The sequence below is a fragment of the Lissotriton vulgaris genome, chromosome 6 (assembly GCF_964263255.1).
Source record: "Lissotriton vulgaris chromosome 6, aLisVul1.2, whole genome shotgun sequence".
Taxonomy (NCBI): domain Eukaryota; kingdom Metazoa; phylum Chordata; class Amphibia; order Caudata; family Salamandridae; genus Lissotriton; species Lissotriton vulgaris.
The window spans coordinates 1472254685-1472269812 of record NC_141694.1 but is presented as its reverse complement, the minus strand read 5'-3'; the positions used below and the strand labels follow the sequence as shown (position 1 = coordinate 1472269812).

Genomic DNA, 15128 nt, shown 5'->3' with positions numbered 1-15128 from the left:
CCTTGCTGCTAGCAGTCCCAGTGTTAGAGTAACAAGCAATGTGACAAAGAGGGCAACATTAATTAGTGCTCATATCAATTATCCACTAGTCAGATATCTATTGGCCAGTGTGCACTTTACCTTTGGGCACTGACTATAATAACAGGATCAATTTCTGGACCCCAGTAGCAATTCCCATGCTCCTAAGTATTTTATATAAATGTCACTACTTAGCTTATCATAGACTTTTTTCTATATCAATGGAATCCACTACACCTGAAGCCTCAGTACTCAAGATGTTGTATATTAAATTAAAAGGACTGCAAGTATTTGGGGAGGTGTTTTGGTCTGGCACAAATACACGTTGGTCTGGGTGTATTAATGTATGTAATACTTGTTGCAGTTAGCTTGCTAGTATTTTATCTAACATATTGCAATTTAGATTTAACCTTGATTGAAAATTGAAAATCTCTTAAAGAGTTGGTCCATGCATGGTATGGATAGAGTTACTGTTATCGCTTCTCTCACAGGGGGTAGGTAAATAACCTTATAGTTGTTCTGGTGTGTACAACTGGTTCTGGTGTGTACAACTGTAGTAAGCTGAGTGCCAGTTATTTTTCTTACTCCACATAAACCTTAATAGGAAGAGACATTCAGTTCAGGTGTCCTACCTTTAGATAATTATTTGATGGTGCCCCAGATTTCAGAAGCTGAGGCCTGCTGGTGGCCTTTTATCACTTTTTGAGTGTCCATCATCATACGTAGTGTAAGAATGCCCCTATTCTTTTCATGTCTATCTTTGGCTCACTCATGTTGAGGGTACTGTTGTCACTCAAGAAAATTGAATTTGTTCCGTACCCATGAATGTGTGATTGTGCTTTTTTTGTATTTGCATGTCCATTATGGGGATCTTGTGCCATCTGTTGTAGCCCGGTATGCTAATAAGCAACCAGCTTTTGTCCCCTTCAGTGTGCGACTCAGTGAGGCATTCCCTGTAGCTTTAATCTCTCATGTATTCATAAGACTGTTGTAATAAGTTCTACAGATGAGTATTATATGCCTGTGAACTATATCTGGAGTGAGAGCGATCTGCATTCCTAATATTCTGAATTTATCTTCCAATATTTTTTTTATCTCCTTGTGACGGATCCTTCTGTTGTTTTTATTGCTCATACCCCGTGTAACCATTTCAAGGGCCTTGCATACAACCCCAATGTCTTTAATGAAGCCCTCGTTTTCATTTAAATAAGTCATTGCATCTTTATTTGCGGATCAGTAAGCAGTATTGCACAAGGGCAAGGGCTGTAATTGAATGAAGGAATGTGGGTTAGAGGCCTGACCCACTCTTTCATCTTTGGGAGTGAAGTATGGACTGAGAAAATCCTGCTTAGGTATTCAATACTACAGATCCTGTGGTGTGTAAGTAGTTGTCTAATTGGGTGTGCAGTTCATATACATAGGTGTAAAATGTGAATTACCTGAGATAATGTTTTGCCAAATATCTGTCAACTTTTTACATTTGCTCCTTTTCTTGAAATATTTTGCCACTTGGTATACAAGAGCCCCTACAAGTGTGTGTGTGGGTGAGGTGGGGGGGGGGGTAGGGGTAATCTGTCCAAATGCACATCTTGTGTACACTTATTGAGATGGACTGTAACATAATCCCAATCAGCCAGTAAGATCCCAGGAAAATAAAGTGTAATCTTTCACAGAACACAAGTCATAATCTTCCACAAATGGACATATGGAATTAACATTATGTAACATTTTACAAAATGCAAGGAAGAGAAATTCAGTCAAGACCCGTAACTCTTTCTCTGCTGCAAGCACTAGCCCTGAATTGTTTGGCAAAGAATAGCTAGAATATAGAAATTCAGCACTAAGGTATCTATCATCCAACTCTGAAGTTATTCACTTATTAAATAGACCAAAAGGTTTACCTGCATTTTATTATATTCACTCCACCTTTAAATTGTGAAAAAATGATTGCTCTTCATATTGTAATGTATTTACTTTGTATTCACTTTCATCCTGAAGTTATTGTTGTACAAATTTTTAACCATCAATACTTTTACCTTCTGTACTTGGAAAAAGGGATATTTCATTTCAGCAAGATAAAGCAAACGTTGGTTCAGAGGGATCTTATCAACAGTGGTCAGTATATAGGCAACATGTGTTCTTTGCTTAATGTAACAGTAGGTTTCACCTGCATTTCACATAAAAAAGATCATGAAAAACTGTACTTAGGGTAAATTAGTAAGTACACCCCAAAGATACTCCATTTGTACACGTTTCCTTTCTTAACTGCATTAAAAATTAATCACATTTTGTTTGTGCATTTTATGTGGTACATGTTTTACTAACTTTCCTTGGGGAAGAGATTCAGATTTTGTTTCCCCTTTATGTAGGCCACTCTGATGACTTTTCAGCCTTTGACACTGCATTCTCTTATCACACAGATTCTCCAAAAGATTGTGCACTAAGCAACACCTTTTTATGTGAAGTATTACACTAGGAACTAAGGTGATTGTGGGTGAAATTAAAATGTGAAAAATACATTGTTGAGCTTTTTTAAGTAATACAAAGGTTACCTGGGTTTGAAGTTGTTCCGTTCCCAAACTTCCCACAGGCCGCATCAGTTAAAGTTATTTTCTTTTTGCTTGTATCTTTTATGTCGCATAATGTATACAAATAATTAATTCTGGGTATCGATTTTTTGTAAAGAGACTGGTGCACCATTGATGAAAATTGGGACTTTTTACATCAAAACTGTTGCTTTAGGTCAATATGGAATGCAAATGTTCTAAAGAAAAAAAAAAAAAGCTAATCTTTGCTCCTCCTCTGCCTCAACCCTTCGTTCCATTCTCTAGTCTAGCCCTTTAACGTGGGTATTGATGCACTTTTTTGTTTCCACCCCTTGACAGGAAACCTAAAAAGGAAGAGCGCCTTAGTGAAGAGGCTGCAAAGGTGATTGCCAGCCTCCCTGATTTATCATTCATGCATGCTAAGGTGTTGATGTTCCCAGCCACATTAACACCTGCAACAAGCTGTCAAGAAAAGGTAGACTGATGCGGATTTGACATTTTGTGTTGACGTCTTTTGATCTGCGGGTTCATAAAAAGCAATCATGCAAAAAAATGTTCAGATTTGTTGGTAAGCAGCACTCAAAGGTATACATAGTGATGTATATTTATTTCCTATTCAAATCCTACATTTATATTAGAAAAAAAAATGTAAATAATTGGTAATATGGAAACAATTTTGAAATGTTTTCCTTTCCTCTTATGCTGGGGTACATAAATTTGTTTTTGTGAAATACACTGGTGGTGTCCTTCATAAACAATTCAAAATCTTACCAAACCCTTACTGATTGAAAAATCTTTACTGCAATGAGGTCATCTTCATAGATTGAGTTCCACTTTTCACTTCTGTCCAGATTTGCTTGTTTTTCTTTTCTAGGTGTGTTGAAATTATTCTGTTACATTCAAATGCCTGAAAGGTTCAATTTTTTATGTTTCTGTACTTTTTACAGGCACTGCAGTTACTTACTAAAATCTATATTGAACCGCATCTTTTACACCGTAGGTGTATGGTCTGTTCTTATAGCCTTGTTTGAAGGTGATTGACTAATGGCCTGCACCTGCTTCATGTATGTTACATAATAGATTATGGGCAAACGTGTGATTTGGGGCTCATTAGTATGTTTACTTTATTCAATTTGATTTAAGAAAGGAGGACCAAAATGAGATGAATGTATATTATATAACCTACTTGTTTTGATTTATTTTTGTTGTTCCACTGTACGTCTGTTTTGTTTCTTTATTGAGGATTTTGCACATTGTAAAGCGATATAATCATAGATTGCTATGGTTTAGGCTGTATATACAGTAAAACTATGGGATGTAAATGTTCCAGGAAATTCCTATGGAAAAAAGAATGAAATGTAGAAGAACCTCTAACAAGGTTAATGTGCATGCCCAAGGTCTTTTGAGATTTAAGTGTGTAAATTTCCTTTTAGCTTACACAGAAATAAAATCATTTAAATTAAGTTGTACAAGTGTGTATTCTTTTAATGCAGTTGTCCAAAAAGGATTTTCTTTCCCTGGGTGCGACCAAAAGGCTACTGAAAATGATGAACACTGTTATTTTCCCAGGTCTGGTACTTTCACTGACACAATTAGTGTATTAAATTGAATATCTTTACTTCTGGGTTTGGCATAATGGGTAGCAATTAAATATTGAAATGAAATTCAGACCCTTCATGGGTGGTGGCTTGTCAGGTTTTTTAGCAGGATATAAGCATTGAACAAGACAATAGGTCTTGTCTTTGGGACCTGTTGGCTTAGCATATTGTTTTAGTTATGAGATATTTAGGGTTGCCACCTAGCCCGTTTTTCTACCAGCGTGACCAGTATTTTAATAGGCCAGCTGGCACAAAAATTAGGAAAATCACCTAAAGGCGAAATTTTTCCCCCCTATCAGTACATACTTCAAACAGTCATTTTAATAAAACACTTTAAAATGTGTCTTAGAGATTCCTTAATGACCCCTGACTGATGAGGTAAACAAAGACAAGAAGTCCATGTTAAATATGAAACTGATGATTGTACTTAAAGCTCTGTTTAAATATCATGTCTTTGTATGCAAGAAAAATAAGCTTTTGACTTGTCCACAATGTCTTTTTGTAGATGCACGTGTTGGATTGGTTACTAAAAAAGAAGGAAATGCACAGAATTGTTATATGTTTTTTTTTTCAAGTGGGTGAGTGGAGCAAAACGGGGTTGGAAGCAACATGGGGGACGAGGGACAGAAGCACCACAGGTTGCGTGGTTGGGGGAAATAACACTTGTTGCGTAGTTGGGGGTATCAAACTGTCAAAACACAGCAACGTGTTAGTGGCATAGAGAAAGCACACAGGTGATATAAAGGAACACAGAGCATGGCGGAAGAGGGTAGAAAAGCACATGAGAGGAACAGCGAAAAAAACACAAACACGTGTGTCGACTGCTTAAACGAAAAGAAAAAGGTAGTGCTTGAAAAAGCAACCAGGAGAAGGTCACAGTAATGCGTCCATTCTCCAGGTGTGTTATAAATACAAGAAGAGGAAGGAAATCCCACACTGCTAATGAATAAGAAGCAAGCATATGACCATGACACTGAAGGCATCAAATGATATGCAATGGGCAGGCTCTAAGCCCACTGAAAGTTAACAGTATGTCTCTCAACTGACTGTGTTTGTACTGTATTGCTGATGAGGCCTAGAAAGGGAAGTGAATGGTAGCTCAATACATTAGACTTGGGCATCCTTCGTCAATTGTAAGAACAGAAAGCATTTGTGAAGATGAGTAGGTGATGTGTTTTGTTTGATTGTCCATGCATGTGTGGTACTAACAGAAGTATTTGTTTCTTCACATGTTTCTCTTCCCATGCAATAGGAGTTTCATGTCACGGACACACACATTCTACCCAGCTACAGTTGTGGAACTCCCTTCATTTCGTAAAGGCTTGATGTTGAGCTGTACTAGTTCCCCTAGTGTGGAAGACATCATGCTTTATTACTGACCATAAATCATAGGTGAAATGCTGAAATGACATGCAAATGTTAAACAAAAAAAGCACAAGTGATAAGAATTCCATGGTAACAAGGATTTGCAATGCAATAGGTTATTAGTATTAGGTTATTAATAGGTTATTAATAGCTATTGGCATTGTAAATGATACCTTTATTTATGTGTTTACAAAACCTGCAAGCGGTGCGTAAACCCTGCCTGCAGGTTTTGTAAATACATAAATAAGGCATTGCTATTTACAATGCCAATAGCTCAAACTCTCGCAAATGTGAGACCTTTGTGGCACCTGTACTTTCGATTTCAACATAGTTAGCTAAAGTGCGGGTGCCGCAATAGCTTCAAATGTAAAGAAATAGAAAAAAACATATTTTCTATTTCTTTACTATTGAAGCAATCGCGGCACTCGCGCTTCAGCTTAAAGTGTTGAAAGCTAAAGCGCGGGCGTCGCGGATATAACAAAAGTAAGTAGAAAAAAATAGCAGCTGCAAGCTTTTTTTTCTTTCTATTGATTTACTTTTGTTACAACTGCGGCACTTGTGCCTTAGCTTTGAACATCTTCAGCTAAAGCGCGGGTGCCCCAATTGCTTCAAAAGTAAACAAACTGGAAAAATATATATATTTTTTCAATTTGTTTACATTTAAAGCAATCGCAGCACAGAGGATTTAGCCTAAGATGTTTAAAGCTAAAGCGTGAGTGCCGCCAATTTAAGAAAAACATAAATAAACCTAAAAAGAAAGGCATGTTGCTGCATTTGGCCAGCAAATAACAAAAGAAAAGTGTGGCCATCATTATTCTTGTCAAGGCGTGCTGTACTGAATAAATGGAAAAAATAAGCATTGAAGGAGAGCATGTCTTGCCTGCAATAGCAGGCAGGACTAAGCTTTTGAAGAACATAGTGCTCAGAGGCTGTAATGAAAGCCTGCCAAGTAACAACACATGTAACAAGGAGTGTCCTCATGGGAGGTTACAAGAAGATAAAAAGGTAGTACTAGGGAGGGACTACTAAGCCTGTTGATCAATGAAAAGCCACCATTTACGAAGGACCAGAACAGGAACCAATTAAAAGATGTCCGGGAAGTGGGCAGTGCTTCATGCCTTATCCTGAATACAGCATGTCTCGAGCAAGTGCTGCCTAGGCTAGACCTAAAAAAGAAAATCATAAAAGAAAAAGACATAAACGTTACTCTCTCAAGAACAGTGTTCTGCGGACATCCTATTTATGATGGGGGAAAAAAGAATGACATTTGTGATAGTAGAGAATACATTGCGGAGACTGAAGCCAAACTAAAAACACTATTATTACATTACAAAAACCCATGCTGTGATGAACACACATTGGCAGCACATAGCCATCAAACAGGTAAGTTTTGATTAGCATAATGAGTTTATCACAAACCAGAACAAGATAAATGACAAGATTATCCTATTGCCCTGTGATAATAGGGCTAAAGTAAATAATCTGATTGAGATCCTAGAAACACTTGTTCAAAAAATAGTGCTGATAAGTTTATTGAGAAGACCTTAACCCCTTAGGTGCAGAGTTTAGCCTTTGTTTTAACGGTTAGGGCACTTTGCACTTGGGCCTTCACACCTTTTTCTCTTTTTTCCCCACATCTTGTAGATTTTAAAGGTACCGAGGGTTTGTGGATTCCCGTGGAAGGAACCAAGAAAATCGCAACATTTAATTTTTTGTTGTGAAAAAGTGGTGTGCAAGAAAACATATTTGTTTCTTAAAAATGGCATCAAGAACAAGCAGAACTGTAAAAGACAATACCTTTTGACCACCATTTTTGCATTTTTAGGTAATAATAAATTTTTCCAATTTTTTCATTTACAGGGTACGTGCAGGGTGAACACAAAAAGCTATATATTTCTGGAAAAACTAGATTGTTCATGGTCTCCAGAAGAAACTGTTAAAATAAAAAAATGAAAATAAGTTGGGGAAAAAATTGCAATTCGTGACATGTTGTTCTGTCATTTTGTGCCCCCATGGGCAATTTGGAAAGGAAATATACTGCTACATCAATCAGACTCTTCTGGTCACAGAGATTCATAGTGTTTAATGACTGACAAAATACATGTGATACCCAGAACCAGCAACTGAGCTGCAGCTTGTAGTGATTTTACAGTTTGTACTGACCATGCAGCAACGCATATGGTAAGAGCTGACAAATAAAACAAGCATTTGCAATGCAATAGGTCTCGGGTTAATTAAGTTTGAGCTATTGGCATTGCTAAATATTGCAACACCAACTGCAACAAAAGCTATTGGTGTTGCATTATTTAGCAATGCCAATAGCTCAAACTTTAATAATGCGAGACCTATTGCATTGCAAATGCCCCTTATCCCACGAGGATCTCACAGCGGCCAGTCCATCCCAGGCCAGGGTGCTTCAATGGCCGCCTTCATCATCTTTCAGAACAAACAACCACCTCGGCGCTGCGAGTCTGACCACTATTGTCTTCTGACAGAGCAATCAATACCATCTGCTATTTTCACCGCTGCGGCCCAGGCCCATGAATGCTTTGTGCCAGTTTCGTGAATGCTTTGTGCCACTATCACCGCTTGTGGCCTGCCGTGAATACTAGCTGCCACTTGCACCACTGCGTGAATACCTTCTGCCATTTGCACCACGGCGGCCCGGGAGCTGTCAATACTGCTTGCAGACTTCACAGCTGCGGCCCGGGGGTCAGCACGAACCCTTTTGCCAAACCCAAAACAAAATCATCGCTACCGCAATTACCGCTGCGGCCCAGAGTCCGCTGACGTCCCTGCAGGCCCGTGCAGGGATTGGCACAAGTGCTCAAGCGTCCTCCGGCAATGAAGGGGAGCGTCCAGGAGGAGCCTCGCTGGGATTGGCCCCAGCGCTGACACGTCACCGAGCGATAGCTACCCAACTGGCTTGTCTCTTGAATGAGTCAGGCTGTTTGCTGTGAAGCGCTATAGGGGGTTATTGGACTGGCGATTTCTTTGCAGGCTTTTTTTTTTTACCGCATCCGTAAATTCAAACAAAAGTAATTTGAAGGGAAATGTACTTAAAAGGGGGTGTTCTCACACGAGAAATTAATCGAGGCTAACGTAGGAACACTTGAATGTGTTCTACAACGTGTAACTGCGCTGAAGTATTTGGCAAAGTATAGGAAACTTCACGGGTGCGGCCTTGCTTTGGTTTCGGGGGCTCGAAGAAGTGGTGTGGCACCATAGAGCCGCTCGCAGAGAACCGGCGCCGCCGCTGCCGTGTCCTGCACGGATGACCTTGGGCGCTGGTATTGCGGATTCAGCACCCCCGCCTCTGTGTGATTATTAGCCCTTCCCCTAGCACCTTGAGGCACTTGTGCGGTTTTACGCTACCTCGCTCTCCATTCCCTTGGGCTGACTTTCAGTACATGAAACACATTTGTGTTTATTTTAATAAAATAAATGCAATCACTTCCACGTGGGCTGCGTTGCACATTGAGGGCCTGCGATTTGCACCATGCGGGCCTGCGATTGCTACACCATGCCCCACCAGCCTCTGCGGGGAGGAGTGGGGACAGGCCCTTGGGTAAGGTGTAGAGTCCGCGGGTGAGGCCTTCCATATGGGGGTGGGTGGTCATTGCTGTCAAAACTAAAATAGCTGTTCGGGCTGCGAAAGTGCAGCTTTCCCATTATTTACAAAATGTCCTCGTTTTCCGCCGTTGGGGTTTGAGTGAAACATTCTCGCGGCCTCGGAGGCTCCCCAAGAAGGGAGGAGGGCGCAGAAATAAGACCTGTGTGTGTGTGCGGCCATTCACACTGCGGTTTGTGGATTGTGATGTAGCGCTTGAGGCCACTAGTAAGCAAAGAAAAGATCCCTTGGAGAACCCTATCAGTATCCTAGAATGTATACATTTACATCATTATAGCCCAAGCATAAGAAATAGATATTATCACGTCATACATTTTTCTTTCAGTTATCTTTTTATTTAAAAAATTATTTTTTAAGAGATTTTTATACAGTCTGTATACAAAGTTAAAAACAGTGCATCACCACATACATCAAGATACAGTTATAATATCATTACTTCGTGTTAAAATCAATCCTATTTGTAGAAAAGGATTTCCTAGTTAAAAAGAAATTATTAGAAGAAAGGGAGATGGATCAAGAGGAAGTATTAGGAGAGAGCGAAACAGACCATATTCTTTGTCATTTAGGTACACATCAGGGAAACTAATTTTTAGAAACCACTCCAGGACACATAATTATTCTTTTATCTATGGAGTAAGCTCAATCCCTTGATTGTGTTTGCATTCGGCGTCGACGCGTTTCGATGGCTTATTTTTAATTGACCATCTTTTTCAAGACCAAAACTGATAGGCCTCTCCTGTTATTAGGCACTGGGTGGTTGCTGTTTTCAAGAAAACCTTATATCATCTTTAGCTCTTCTCTTCCATTTATCCTAGTTCCTTCTGGGCGCCACCTGAACGCGCACTATGGCTCAGAAGAAATGGACATGAGGAGCAGCCAGCTCTTGGATAGCCTCCGAGGCCGCGAGGCGCGCACCAGGGCTCAGAAGAAACCTTCGCCCAAAGCTAGCTTCCCGGTCGGAATACATTGTGGGTACCTCACTTTGGGGAGGGGCTTGTGGGAGAGGTAAGTGTTAAAGTAAGGGTTATCTTGAGGGGGGTGGTGGTATTACAAGGCTTTAAGGCAAACCCTGGTATCGAACTGTGGTAAATAAAGTATTACCCTGTCATAATTTCTATACTTAAACAAAGGGTCATGCATATAATGAGGGGCAGAGTCCGTGGTGTCCGATTCAAAAGGGCTTTATTTCAGTAACTCGAGTTAAGGGAGAATCGGGTTCCATCACCACTAAGGTTCAGGAAGGGTCTTCTGAACTTTATTCACAGAGTACAATATTTATACATTAAATTGCATAGAGAAGGAGGAGCGCTCCAGGCAGAGCAAGAGAAAGAGATAGATAAGAGCATGTGGGCGTTCATGTGGGCGTTCACTTGAGGAGTCATAGGTGAGTCATAGGTGGGTGGATACATGGAGGGGGTCTGCATGGCCAGCTGAAACCTTTACCCTACTTGTGTGCGCAACTTGAACATGACGTGCAATTGACGTGTAACTGGGGGGAACTGACTTTCGGTCTAGTAGAGAGGCCTTCAGTGTCAGGACGACCTGCACGTCTGGTATTATCTGATATCTTAGGTTTGGAGGATGTATTATCTGAAGTAAAGGTCGCTCAAGCAAAGGTTGCTCATCACCAAGAGCCAGTGCGGGCATATATTTCTTCGTTCATTGCGTGGGGGCTTTGGGCTTTCTATGGATGCGAGCTGTGCAAATCACTTAAACGGAGACAGAAAGGCTAGGCCCTATCTCTGCAGACGGGTTCTGTTTACCTTCTTCACTAGGCAGGAATGTGATTCTGTAGAGCAAGCAGATAACTGTGTGCAAAATACTGTCTTGGCACCCCGTGCTGGGCCCCTCTCAGCTTAGACAAAAGTATGCGAGAGGTCAGGGATGCGTAGCTGCAGCTTTCAGAGTGTCTGGAGGCATGAAAACCTTAATTCGGGTCCTGGCTCAAGCTGAGCCACAAAATGGGTTCATCTCGATATATTAAACGTGCACAATGCAAAAACATGGCAACGTAGGCCTCAATGCAATATTAACGTTTCTTTCATAAAAGGCTTGGTAACTGACATCCTAATGTGGGACGTAAATGCGGAGGCCTCATTATTCAGGCCACTAAGGGAAAATGCATGGATGACATGCACATACACTAAACGTGGGGTACACGCAGGGGACACATTGGCCATGTAAAATTTCTTTTTCCTCAGAACAGATTACCCGTCTCTTTGCTGTGTGGTAAAGTTTTCTTCTCTATGGCAGCATTGACTGTTTGCATAAAGTTCATTCACTGTCCACAGAGCTGCAAGGAGCCCTCGTTTAATAAATAGGCTGCATATATCTCTGTACTGAGTGGCCAGTCTGGCGCTCTATTGTGCTGTTTTAATACGAACTGCATTAGGAGCGTTTTCCTTACACTACGTGTCATCGGGTTTCCAATACATGGCTGCGTTTGGTCGGTTTAAATAAGATTACCCTTGGCGCAGAATTTTATCCTTTTTAACTATTGACGATAGTGTTTTTTTTATTTATACAGTGACTGTACGTATTTGCGGTTTTAAACTAGTTGTTGCTCTTAGCACTATATTGGAGGCACCATGTTGGGCCTGGGGCTGCTACTGCTGCCGAATGGTGTGCCATTTGAACATGGTGGTTGGTCCCTGCGTTATATTGGCTACTGGATTTAATGCACTGGCTGCTCTTGGCGCCTTGTGGCTTACTGTTTTTGGACCGTAGTTACTAGGCGCTACACGACTCTTTCAAGTCCGTGGCGGGATTGGCGCCACGCTGGGTGCCGTATAATTCAGTGTCTGCTCTTGGCGCCGCTACTAATGAAGATGGCGTGACCTGTTTTCATGAAGATGATCTGACCCGTGGAGGGGGGGGCTCCGATATTGATCCAGCAGAAAGACCGGATCATGTACTTCGACCTGGGCACCCAGATTTTAATTACCTGTGAGTTCCTCTGGTATAGGAGCATGTGCGGCACCCCTGGACGTAGCAGCACCGTACTTGCTGCTAGGAGCTTTTAAATAATGCATTTCTATTTTTGTTTACACTATTTGAAACGGTTAAGTCGGGGATGTATGAACACACATTCTGAATGCATTACCAAGATGCGCTTGGGTGAAGTTCTGCCCAGATGTTTCTTAAAATCTCGCTTTCAACGGCTTGAGCCGTGCTTGTTATGCTCAGAATATTTACAGAAAACAGCCGCTCCAGCAACGGGAAGGAGGGGGCCGTTCAGGGAAGCCGTACTTGCTGCTGGGAGCTTTTAAATAATGCATTTCTATTTTTGTTTACACTATTTGAAACGGTTAAGTCATAAATGTTAATATTCGTAGTGTTTTCCGTGCTCGGGGATGTATGAACACACATTCTGAATGCATTACCAAGATGCGCTTGGGTGAAGTTCTGCCCAGATGTTTCTTAAAATCTCGCTTTCAGCGGCTTGAGCCGTGCTTGTTATGCTCAGAATATTTACAGAAAACAGAGCTGCTCCAGCAACGGGAAGGAGGGGGCCGTTCAGGGACGCTGTTATCAGCGCTGCGCGCCTCTCTGCAGACTCCCCCTGCATTCCAGAGAGGCGCGCAACGCGATCCGGACTGCCATGCAATGCCGTGTAGACAACACCTGGTCGCGTGCACAACGTTATCCTATGGGAAAACGCTGCGCGCGGCCAGGTCTTGTCTCCCTTCGGCGTTCTCAGACTGCTGAGACGCCGACTATAGTTCTCTGGCGAGAACGCGCCTTTCAAGCACGTTATAGCCGAGACCTAAAAAGGGTATGAAGGAAAACTTTTTTTTTTTTATAATGTGAACAAGATACTGCATTTAGGAGTAGTGGTTATTTTTACACCTCTAAATTTGGGTTTACCCATACTGTCACGTGATTCAGAGGACAGTTTGCAAAATGTGGTCTTTCTGATGAATACTTCTAACCACAGATTCATCACATTTAGAATATCCCCAGGTGGCAGGCTGGATCCGGAAGATCTCAACAGCATTGCTCCCAAAGCCCCATTAGGAGGCGCCATGTGGCTCCACGTTGATTTTGTTCTGCTCCAGAAGTGACAATTGAACTGCATATAGGTGTCACCCCCTGCAGGTCGACGTCAGTTCCTTTTCTTTCATGCCTTTGTATGTGAATCTGGAGCTCGCACCCAACTTTTTCCTAGTCAGTTGTGAAGCTTTTTCTTGCAGATTTGGATTTTTTTCTAGTGTGCATGGGAACTATGTCCCCTCACAAAACTGAGTTTGTCTTGTTGGTACTGTCCCAAACAAATGTCTATGATAGATACTTAGGAGGTGTGATCTGGTGTTTAGGTTGGGGGCATGACTCCCAAGTCCTCCGAGGAGCGTGCTTTTATGAATCTGTGTGTCTTATGAATCCAAAAACTATCCAGGAACGTCAATCAAGCAGTACATTGCCAAACCCCAAAGGTAGTCTCGGAAGTCCCACTCAAAGTCATGGGTGCGGATCCGTTCCTGCTCAAGGGTCTGTTCCCATGACAAGTTCTCATCATAGTCCAAGTGTTCCAGGAAGTCAAAGCGGAAGCACAAGAAGACCAAGCTGGATTAGTCTCAGTCCTGATACTATCGGGGAGCACGTCGGGTAGCCTTGCGGTCTTGTTACCGGTCTCCCTAGGAGGAGCCGATTCCATAACTGATTTTCTGAGTATTCGGGTCTACCGGTGATGTTGCAACAGATTGAGGCGTTTAGAGGAGGCCATGTTGCCAAGCTTTGGCACTCTTCTGGCGCCCTCTGCTGTGCCTTTGGGCTCGGTTACTGCTGGCCAGTCCACTCTTAACAGCCGTCTATACCTTATGACCCCACCTCAAATAGCGCTCAGACATCAAAGCAAATTTTGAATGTGGAACCAAAATTCATGCCGGTCCCTAGAACATTGATGTCGACTTTACTGGCACCAAAGAAAAACTCTGTTCCTAAAGTCCGATCCCACTCTGAGCTGGTCCTATCCCTGCTCCGATTGAGGTTTTTTCCTTAAACCGTTACTGACGCATCCATCTCCAGTTAAGTCTGAATCAGACAGAACCATGCCTTTGTCACAGAGCTGCACCCCAGTGCCTCCAGTACTACTTTTCGGTTTCCACTCTGATCAGAGTTAACCAGCCATTGTAAATGACAGTGGAGATTATGGGAACTATTTCTTCCAGCACAATGATGATTATGACAACCAGTACAAGGATTTGCAGAAAGGCAGTGGGTTGGACACTTCCCCAGATTCTGTGTTTTGTTCTTTTGTAGGACCAGCAACACAAGAGTGCCTCCTTGCTGCTCTGATTAGACGGCCAGCGGACGTGTTGGACTTCTAGTTGCCAACTACAGGAGTCAAAACATCTTGACTAAGGTTTTGTAATCCAAACAGACCTCCTCTGAAGCTCTTACCATTCAGTTAATTCCTGACTGTCACCCTAATGGGCACCTGGTCTAAGCCTTGTTTATGCCTGCTGGTGAACCAGACAGTTGCTAGGCTACCCTGACTTCTTGACACATCACCCTACACCAGAAAGCATGGTGGCTCAGGCTTTAACAAGCAGGGTGAATCCCAATTAATTTCCTACAACTCCCCCAGACAGAGCCTAAACCTATAGAAACGTTAGGGAAGCTGATGTTTTCCTCAGCCAGTCTAGCTTTCTGGTCAGTTATTGCAAGCTGTTTGCTGGGAATATATTCCCATGCTTTAAGGGGCATGGTTGGCAAGATCTGGGCCGCATTCACAAAGGAATTTCGGGCTAACCTTGCCCAAACAATTCAGGGTGGTCACAATGCCGCCAAACGCCTCATCTGTTCATGACTAGTCACCACCAACTGTTTGGGGCAAAGCAATCGACACTAGTGTGATGCCTTAGCCTCAACAATCTCACTGCATTTGAGGCTCCTGGCAATGGAAAGGGCAACTTATCCCGCAACAGGCACCTCAGTTCTTTCAAGGTCATAGTCGAAGTTCAAGCAGAC

General features: G+C 42.1%; 2 protein-coding genes across 3 annotated transcripts in view; one reads left to right on the top strand and one right to left on the bottom strand.

The window, feature by feature from the left end:
• Positions 1 to 4027, top strand: part of AFTPH (aftiphilin) — a 331590-nt gene extending 327563 nt beyond the window's left edge. For both annotated transcript variants that reach the window (XM_086927603.1, XM_086927602.1), the window contains one exon: positions 2904 to 4027. In XM_086927603.1, coding sequence (XP_086783729.1) covers positions 2904 to 3048 — 145 coding nt within the window. In that variant the 3' untranslated portion in view covers positions 3049 to 4027. The remainder of the gene's footprint in view (positions 1 to 2903) is intronic.
• The window catches only part of SERTAD2 (SERTA domain containing 2), a 409456-nt gene that overhangs the window by 118427 nt on the left and 275901 nt on the right, over positions 1 to 15128 (bottom strand). The window lies entirely within an intron of this gene.